Below are 10,150 nucleotides of genomic sequence, written 5' to 3'. Positions count from 1 at the left end.
AATGGGTCATGCGGAAGCCTTGGGCCCTTCACCCTGCATCATGATGAATGCTCCCTGCTGCTGCTACACTCGCAAGCCGCAAGCCGGAAATGGGGCACTGGAACCACTCTTTCTGTACCCCCTGCCCAGAGAAAGGGGCGGTAGAGGCAGTCATACACTGACCACCTTGCCAGAATCAACTTTAACATTTTAATATCTTAGCAGTAGTGGTGGTAGATATAGTAATAACGCTAAAACCAAAACTAGTACTAGTACTAATAAATATCTATCAATTGAAATGACTACCCTATCTCTATTACAACTGGAGAGGTAAGGGGCTTCGAGGGGAGATGAGCAAGTGGAAGGTTTCAGGCCTTCCAGGCCGAGCTTGGGCTAGGACGTGTGTGTGTGTGTGTGTGTGTGTGTGTGTGTGTGTGTGTGTAGGGGGAGGGTTTCAGAGGAGGGCCAAAGGGGGAGGAGGGGGTAATGTTTCACCGCGGGGAGGGGGCCGCAGGGGTGCAGTGACGGGAACCAATGAGCTGCCAACTTGCGCGTCTCCGGCGTGACTGCCGAGATTGACGTGGAGGACACGTCAAATTGATTCCCGCAAGCTGCAGCCTCCCGGTCAGACGAATTTCTCTTAATCGGATGAAGTTCACCCTGGGCCTGGGGTCGCGGGCGTGGAGAGTGTCCTGGGAGGCGGCGGCGGCAGCTGCAGCAGCAGGTCCGGGGGCGGACGGCAGCGCGCTCAGCGGCGGCGCACAGCGCGTTTCCAGCCCGCGGCCTGGCCGCCGGGGCGCTCGGCTCGCGCGCGTCCTCCCTCTATGCCTCTCCAGCTGCGGCGACTCCCAAGCTCTCCTGGACTGCGCCGGGCCCAGCCCCGGCCGCCCCGTCGCCAGGCAGCTGGTTGGCCCGTGCGCCATGGGTAAGGGGCGGGCAACAAGCAGGGCGCGGGTGGGCTGACGAGGTGGATTGTGTCCCAGCGCCTTCCTTTCCTCCCTCCTGCTTTCCTTGGGAGACCAGGTCCTGGGTCCTACACCGGACGCGTTCTCCGCACATCCTCAGCCTTCGGGGCGGGGTGGGAGTGGGGGCGGTTCGGCGGGTCCCGGAGTGGTATGTCTCAAGTAGACGCATCAAAAGGGCATGGAGGGCTGTAGCGCGTGGCGCTCTCCTCTGCGGTCCCTATGCCGGTGCCCACTCCCTGAGCCAGACCAAGGCTGTTTGCCGGCATACTCAGGGTACACGCGGGTCACTTTTCCGAGGCGCGCCTGGGTGCGGCCCCGAGCCCCGTGCAGACACCCTTGGCTCACCCGCCCATGTTTTCTCCCTCTCCTGCTTACTATCCTCGGGCGCGTCCGCAGAGCAGACGTATGGCGAGGTGAACCAGCTGGGCGGCGTGTTCGTTAACGGCCGCCCCCTGCCCAACGCCATCCGCTTGCGCATCGTGGAGCTGGCGCAGCTTGGTATCCGACCCTGTGACATCAGCCGGCAACTTCGCGTATCCCACGGCTGCGTGAGCAAGATCCTGGCGCGCTACAACGAGACAGGCTCTATCCTGCCCGGGGCCATCGGGGGCAGCAAACCCCGCGTCACCACCCCCAACGTGGTCAAGCACATTCGGAATTACAAGCAGGGCGACCCTGGCATCTTTGCCTGGGAGATCCGCGACCGACTGCTGGCCGATGGCGTCTGCGACAAGTACAACGTGCCCTCTGTGAGCTCCATCAGCCGCATCCTGCGCAATAAGATTGGCAGCCTGGCGCAGCCCGGGCCCTACGAGGTGAGCAAGCAGCCACCGCCACAGCCTGCGCTGCCCTACAACCACATCTACCAGTACCCTTACCCAAGCCCTGTGTCGCCTACGGGCACCAAGATGGCCAGCCACCACGGGGTCCCGGGCACAGCAGGCCATGTCAGCATTCCCCGTTCATGGCCCTCGGCGCACTCGGTCAGCAACATCCTGGGCATCCGGACGTTTATGGAGCAAACAGGTCAGTCGTGGAGGCCTTCTGTAGCCTTTTTGGAAGGGGCAGAATCGGAGATTGGGGGGTGGGCATGAAGGTGAGGGGTCACACTGCTTGTCCTCCTTGGACCAGTTTTGGCCCTGGGGACATCTGGGGCTGGCCAGAGAGTCTGAGGGTCCCAGGCCTTCTGTGGGAGTCCTCGGACATCTTGAACTTTTTATGACAAATATGGAAAATATTTCCCAAATGGAAGAGCAATCGTAGACCACAAATTCGGAGGCCTGAAATTGCGCTTTTTCATTCTTGCAAAAAGTATGCAAACTCCTATCGTCAGATCTAAGCCAAACAAACCACAAAGTCAATTCTGCGACCCTTTCTTAAGGGTCTTTCCAGATCCATCACTGTTTCCCAAAGGGTTCTGTTCCTCCCAGGACCAAAGGCTCTTTTGAGTAAAAAGCAAAAGGGCCGCCTGTCTTGTCTAGTGGCCTAGATATCCAGCAGACCCATGGCCTTGCAGGTCCTGGAGCTTAGACAGTGACAGTGCCCCAGGACTGCAGCTATTCTCCAGTGAAATCTCACAGGATTGCTTGTAATTAGAACTCAGCAAATTGCTGGTTATCTTTTTCAGTAGGGAAGGAAGGGGGAGAAGGAAGGAGAAAGGATGGGGCGGCCTTGGTGCTGGGCTTGAGAAGAACCTGTGTGGGCCGGACCAAGTCCCAGTTTCTTCGCACTGTCCCTTGCTCCCAGCAGCTGGGCAAGGGACGGCCCACTCTTATGCGAGCAGACTCAAGAGGATGGTAAAAAGTAAAATTTACCACAGCCCAAGGGGTGGGGCGGGGGAGGGAAGAAACTGAAATCTTAGCTTCAGAGGCAGTGGGGCACTCCGCGAGGCCTCGCACGTTGTTTCTCCTGGTAGCTCAAACCCAGCCTGGGCCACTGGCTGAGGCCAAAGCTTCCCCTGGAGTGGCCTGTGGTCAGAGAGGTAACCTCACCAGGTCCGCGCTCAGGTCTGGAGCTTTCTCTCGGTTTCCTGCGCACACACATGCAGAAGGAGCAGACATGTGCCCTTGATGTGCGCTGGTCGCTGGGCTGACGCCTCTTTTGGGAGATATTGGATGTCTCCAGAGGCAGTTCTGAGTAGGACTGTCTCCCAGCTCTCCAGATGCTTGTTGAGACTTTGAGAAACCCAAGTAATTCTCACGAGCCAGCTTTGTATTTGAACTTGAAACTTTCGCGGCGCGCCTCTGGATAGTGGGAAGGCGCCTTGGCTGAGTGCATCGGCCATTATCCCACAGGCCGCCTCTCCTCCAGAGACCTCCTGTTTTGCCGGAAGCGGGTCTCAGGCTGGGAGGAGCGAGGAGCAGCATCTCCCCCTCTAAGAGTGAATGCTAAACCTTGTGCGGCAACCCTGCCCCCCCCCCCTCGCCTCCCCACCTCCGCCGCGGCCTCCTCCAGTTGTTCCCGCAGAGTTTGGCTACTTTAGGTGTTCTGAAGACCCTGACCACTCCCTCAGAGACAAACTAAGTGCTTGTAGGCACGTGTGTAAACGACCGTGGCAGAGGGCTGCGTGTGTAAGCAGCACAGACTGAGATGCCCCTATTAATCCGTCTTGTTTCCCCGCAGGGGCTCTGGCCGGGAGCGAAGGCGCCACCTACTCCCCCAAGATGGAAGACTGGGCCAGCGTGAACCGCACAGCCTTCCCAGCCACCCCAGCAGTGAATGGCCTGGAAAAACCGACCTTGGAGGCGGACATTAAATACACTCAGGTAACCAAGGGGCAGGGTAAAGGGGTGTCCTTAAGCAGGGAAGCGGAAGGGTTGGGGGGTGTGCTGTACTGGGGAAAAAGAGAGAAAGAAGAGAAAATTCCCCCAGGTCAGGGAATGAATGTCTGATGTCAAGATGTATGGCAGCTCGGCCACCAAGACCTGTGCGGTATTTTCTCTCCTTTTCTAAAGTGCACTAGTTTGGGGGAGGCTGGCTTTCGAGGGGATTGAGTTACCTTTTGCCAAGATACCTTTGCTACAAAAGCTGGAATTCGTAACATAGATGGTTGAAGAATCACTTCCTTTAAATAAGACTGGTGAATACCAGGATTCTCCTCACCCCAGCATTATTTATAACAACTTAAGTAGAAATCACTTTGCCAGAGTCGTTACTAGGAAAATTTGAGGCCAATCCTTGCATGAGGATAATTGAGGAGCCAGCGGGAGAAATGAGGATGCCCCGCCTCATAACTGCATGCGCTGGAGAAGAACGCTGGGTTGCCTGCTGCTGATGGTCTGTCTCTCTTTGTCCTCACAGTCGGCCTCCGGCCTCGCCGCAGTGGGCAGCTTCCTCCCGGCCTGCGCCTACCCGGCCTCCAACCAGCACGGTGTGTACAGCACGCCAGCCGGCAGCTACCTAGCGCCTGGCCCACCGTGGCCGCCAGCGCAGACCCCCACGCTGGCGCCCCCCGGTGCTAGCGTCTCTGTGCACAGTGGAGAGCTTGCTGCAGCGATGACCTTCAAGCATCCCAGCCGAGAAGGTGAGGGGCACGGGTGGGGCAGGGTTAGATGAATGCAGAGCAGGTTAGGAAGAGTATGAATGTAAGGGAATGCAAGAGTGGGAAAAGGTAGTGACAGAAATTTGATATTTGGCATGAATTCTTCCTCTGTGTTAAACGTTAAGCCTGTAGCTTCTTGGAGTGGAATACTTTCTAACAGATGTATGCTGTGTCCCTAGAAAGGCAGGCAGAGGTTGAGAGACTGTCCTCCCCTGATTTGTACGGAAAGAGAAGAAAGATGGTCAAGTTTGGTTCTAGCTTATATGCTTTTGGCCAAATTATTACTTCTCTCTGGGTCTCATCTCTCCATCCGTAGAAGGATCTGGAAGCACCATCCAGGCTCTTTTCTCTGTGGCCTGAGGAGCTTGTCTTCTGTGGTGAGACTGCCATGGCACCTGGATTTGCACCTGGATCCTTCCAGGCACTACCCATCTTGCCTGTCTCTTTCTTTCAGGTTCTTCTCTTTTTTCTTCTTCCCCCTCCTTCTCTTTTTTAAAACCAGACCCCGTTCTCTCCTTGAATTCACTTTCTTAAACATCTTCTTGGGAAAGGAGAGAGAATTTCAATCATGTGTCCTTAAGTCTAGATTCTTTTGAATTCTGTGGGATTTGATGGTCCTTTCTGTGAGAAATGTGTCTGGGAGTTCTCTCTCCTCCTCCAACAATTCTCCCTCCTTCTCCTCCTCTTCCTCCTCCTCCTCTTCCTCCTCCACAAATCGACTCCCTGATGAGTCAAACTAACAGATTCGAGGTATTTAATAGATGGTCAACAGTGTGAGGGGAGTTTTCTTACATTGATCTTCAGGTTCTGGTTTTTCTTATCACTTGGGAAACATCACTTGCACTTGAGTCTTCATTTTCCTCATAAGTTAAAGGAGTGGCTGAATTTCCTAATTTCGAACCTGCCTGCATTTAAGTTCTGATCACCAGAAATTTGCAACTTCAACTACCCTGGGAAAGGAATGAGTCACCTCAGGGGTCTGAGCTCCAGCAGCAAAGGAGATGGGGCACAAACCTGGGGGTAGCATAGAATAGAAGGGTGTTCCAGGTTACAAAAGGATCTTTACTAGCTGATCCACCTTATACTTGCCAAGGCGGAAGTGGGAGGCAGATGGATGTGGGCAAGTGGGGGGCAGGCAAAAGGTTTGTTTCCAAGGAGTGACACAATTACATGATGTGTGTGTGTGTGTGTGTGTGTGTGTGTGTGTGTGTGTGTGTGTGTGTGTGAGAGAGAGAGAGAGAGAGAGAGAGAGAGAGAGAGAGAGAGAGAGAGAAAGAGAGATAAAGAGAGAGAGAGAGAGAGACAGAGAGAGAGACAGAGAGACAGAGAGAGAGACAGAGAGAATGAATGAATGAATATGAATAAGTCATCAATGTCAAGTGGAGGAACAAAAATATTTTTTTATTTTCAAAACTTAAGAATTAGAGCCCCTTTAAGCTTTAAACTTAATTTAAATAATTAAGTTTAAGGATAATACCACTTGCCCATTTATAAGAAATTCCAAGTAAAAGAAATTTAAAAAATTGAGAATTAGAACTCCTTTAAGCTTTAAACTTAAGGACCAATAAGGGGGTCTCAGGGAAAAATCTTTTGCTTAGGGTCTTACTCTTGGCTTCAAATCTACCTGCTTTCTGGACAATGAAGTTATCTTTCGGATTAGAGATAGAAATGGAATTTATCTCATTACACAAATCGTTTAACTAAGGTTCATTTGAATTAGAAAAATGTATCCACAAATTTGAAAGATCTCTCCTGAGCTGATCTCAAGGAGATGGAAGGAAGGTTCAGAAAAGGACTTGCTACCTTCAGAGCAAAGCAGTCCTTTGCTAACAGAGCCAGTTTGTCCTGGGGCATTTTGAGCTCTAAATTAGAAACAAATTATGACTTGTGGGTAACAATCCAAAGGTAAAACACATAGTTCTGAAATCAAAACTAATTCTAGTTAATTGGGCTGGGGAGGGGAGGGGGGTCATTGGTGGTTGATTTCCTTAGAAGACAATTTCCTTTCAGAAATACAAAGTAGTTGAATGGCACTTGCATTCATGTTCCTTTTATCATTATACTCACTTTCTATTATGAAGCATCCCATCAATTTTCAAAGTCTATAGCAATAATTAGCTACATTAGTTATTAAATTAATAACAATTTCCTGATTCTCATTTTAAAAGTTCTTTAAAAATACAGGTAAAGGATCTTCCAATAAATGGAACTCATTATTAAAAATGATTTCCAAAACCGACACAAAAATGTTTGTGTTTGAACAAGGAACATACAAATAATGAGTTACATACTTATTTGGGTTAAGAATTTTTATTCTTCTTACTGGCAGAAAAATTGACTTCAAAGACCTTCTATACCTCCAACTGGTCTTTGAAAAATTACGAAGCAAAGTAATCTGAATCACTGCCTTTTTTTCTAATCATTGCTTTAAAATTATATTCAAACAAACTTATTCTAGAAGGCAATTACCGTCATTAATTTTTCTTCAGTTCATAAGAATAGTAAGAATACCATTTGCTGAATTATTTTTTTCAGTAGGAAAAAATTATTTACTGAAAGCAATTTAATATCGTGAATACTCAGTAAAAACAAATATTTCTGATCATCTAGTCCTCCAAATCAGGTGCAAATGAACATTAGCAGTTACCCTAAGGGAAGCCTAATCAATGACAAATTATGTACAACAATTTATTAATTTTATTTTGATAAAGAATAGTGAGTCCGGGTTCCTTATTATTAGGCAAGAAACTATAATTTACATTTCTCATCCGTGAAAGGACAGTTTAATTCTTGGGAGCCAAAAGAATAGAAAAGTTTCACTTTATCCACACGTGGAGGGGTGCTGATATTCTGGGAACCTCGACACCCATCCAAATGTCTTTTCATAGCCAGGGCAAGACCATCTTCCCCTGCTGCCCCCGCCACTACAGGACAGGTGACAGACCTCACCAGGTGTCTTCAGTACAACTGGTATTTACAGTGTATTTTCAGAACCTTCGAATCCTCATTGTTATAAAATCCTTCCCAGCGGGGCTTTGAAAAGACAAGATTTGGAAATCAAATCTATAAGATATTGCACACGCTCAAAGAAATGTGTTGTTTATATTTGTAACAGATAACTCATCACTTCATTCCAATTATCTCTGATCAGGATTAGTTCTTGAAAAATTGATCCTAAAAGTGAACTTTGCCAGGGAGCGCTAAGGCGCTAGTGTCTGCCTGAGAGCGGGCAACTACAAACCTGAGTCTCATTTGACCCAACCCTTCTCAGACCCCCGCCTTTGTCTGCCCCCACCCCCGTTGTCCCTGTGGCCCTGCATTCGCAGTCCTAATATTTAAAAAACGCGTGTCTTCCTAAGATTAAGTTAAAGTTCCTAACATCCAAGGTTAAGTGAGCCTGCAAAGCACTTAATACGCTGGATGGAGCCCAAGCCTCTGAGAAACCCAGGACAGATCCACTCACGTTGTCCTAGGTCTCATGGGTGGGAAAGGAGGCGGGGAGGGGGAGGGGGACTGGCGTGGACAGAACTAAAAACGCAGCAGGAGCATTCGCCCTGGAGAAGGAGTGGAAACTATCGCTGGGCTACTGGGGATTTATTTTTCCCCACCTTTTCTCCTCCGCTTGTTTCTAAGGCAACCCCCGTTGTCCCTGTGGCCCTGCATTCGCAGTCCTAATATTTAAAAAACGCGTGTCTTCCTAAGATTAAGTTAAAGTTCCTAACATCCAAGGTTAAGTGAGCCTGCAAAGCACTTAATACGCTGGATGGAGCCCAAGCCTCTGAGAAACCCAGGACAGACCCACTCACGTTGTCCTAGGTCTCATGGGTGGGAAAGGAGGCGGGGGAGGGGGAGGGGGACTGGCGTGGACAGAACTAAAAACGCAGCAGGAGCATTCGCCCTGGAGAAGGAGTGGAAACTATCGCTGGGCTACTGGGGATTTATTTTTCCCCACCTTTTCTCCTCCGCTTGTTTCTAAGGCAACCGACCCTTGGTTGAGAAACCTTCTCCTCAGATAATTTCTAAACAGGTGTTCACCTTGAAGTGTGTGTACGGGGTGGAAAGAAAAGGTCTGAAAACTTCGTTGGCTGAGTGGCCACAACTGAGTTTTGGAAAGAGAGCTGAGAGATGGGGGAGGCGTAGCGGGAGAGTGGGATCACTTTAACCTGGAAAGGTCTTTACCCCTTCGAAACCTCTGCGAAACCAGATGTGCGTGCTTGTGTGTGTATGTGCATCCTTCGCACAGAGGTGTAGGGCCCAGCTCCTTGCAGCCACAGCAAATTGTTTCTGGGGCTGCGGCAGGGACAGCTGCAGGGGAAAAAATTCCAGAGTTCTCCCTCACCCCAAAGCGAGCTCTCAGAGCTCCCCATTTAAAGGAAGACTTGTTGGGGGAAAATAGGGAAGTTGAAAATAGGTGCCTTTAGGTATAAACAAACGTGTACCTCCTAGTGCAGGAGGAGCCGAGAGCGGCGGATTGGGGAAAGAAAAACAGAGATTTCGAGATCCCAGCGTCACTTTTCTGGCTTCCAGCAGCAAAACTTCGGTCCCTTCCCCAAGCCCTAAATAATAGAGCAACGCATAGAATATACCGCCTGGTCTGGCAAGCCCACTGTCACTTAATCTGGAGCCCCCTAGGTCCCACGACGTGCTGCGCCCACAGTGGTGAGGGAATCTGGATCTTCGGGCCTCGGGGGCATAACGAAGTCCGTCGCGCAACTGAAGCGCGGCCGCTTCCTTTGTCGGTGGGATTCCAGGCTTCTCTGGGCCCTCCACGAGGGGCGTCTTTGGTGACCTACTCCCCACTCGATTTCCCCCTGTCCCACGTGAGGGCCCCTAACCGCTTTGAGAGAGAGCGTTCCTGATGTGCTGGCAGCTCCTCGGGTTTGTGTCCGCGGTTGGGGTCTGGGGTGGGGGCGAAGGAGGAGGGATGTGCGGATCTTAGCTCCTTGCTTCCTTCCCCAGAGGTTTAGGATCTGAGAACCTCCACGGCTCGGGGGTGCACAGGTCGGCAGCACCGCTCATCTCATTCTTTATTAAGCGAGCTCGGGGTAAAGAGAATTGCATCGGGTCAGCGGTCTCGGAACGTCTGCAAAATGGTCTTTCGAGGAGAGGCACTTGCTAATGCTGCCCTCGCGAGTGACCCCTTTAGGGGAGGGTAAGGGTGGGCTCCGGTGGATACGTGGAGCTCATGGGGAGCATGAGTCTCAGCTTCTTTCTTCTAACCGAGTGCGTGCCGCAGCATTCACCCCCGAATCCTCGCACTGTCACCAGGTTTGCGGGAGTCCTGGGCTCCGGGGTCTCTGGTTTTGCACTAAGCCAAGTAGTGACCCTATGCCCTATGCTTCCTCCTGCAGTGGCCGACCGGAAGCCTCCCAGCCCCGTCGGCAAGGCCCCAGACGGTCTCAGTAGCTTACATGGACTGCCTATCCCGGCATCGACCTCCTAGTCGCTTCCTCAAGCCCGAGCCCGAGCTGGGAGGAGGAGGTGGAGCGGCTGGCGGACCGGGGCGCGCAGCTCGGCCCTGCAGTCCGGGGCAGCGCCACAGGACCGGAGGACATGCGGAAGAGGTGCCCCAAGCCGGCCTGCGGGGACGAGGGTGGGGGTGGGGGGAAACGCTCCGTCAGTCCCAGGCCTCGCCCTGCCCTGTGGCCGGCAGCCACACTTCAGT

The 10,150-nt window shown here is 51.6% G+C and overlaps 1 protein-coding gene across 1 annotated transcript; it reads left to right on the top strand.

The window, feature by feature from the left end:
• Positions 1–627: 627 nt before the first annotated feature.
• PAX1 (paired box 1) lies at positions 628–9,928 on the top strand. The gene is made up of 5 exons (XM_006921545.1): positions 628–904; positions 1,341–1,970; positions 3,567–3,709; positions 4,245–4,467; positions 9,837–9,928. The coding sequence occupies exons 1-5, from the start codon at positions 628–630 to the stop codon at positions 9,926–9,928; spliced, it is 1,365 nt and encodes a 454-aa protein (XP_006921607.1).
• The last annotated feature ends 222 nt before the right edge of the window (positions 9,929–10,150 follow it).

The sequence above is a fragment of the Pteropus alecto genome, unplaced genomic scaffold, assembly GCF_000325575.1.
Source record: "Pteropus alecto unplaced genomic scaffold, ASM32557v1 scaffold45, whole genome shotgun sequence".
In the NCBI taxonomy this organism is placed as follows: Eukaryota; Metazoa; Chordata; class Mammalia; order Chiroptera; family Pteropodidae; genus Pteropus; species Pteropus alecto.
The sequence above is the reverse complement of the archived record's forward strand: the minus strand, read 5'-3'. Positions and strand labels throughout refer to the sequence as shown.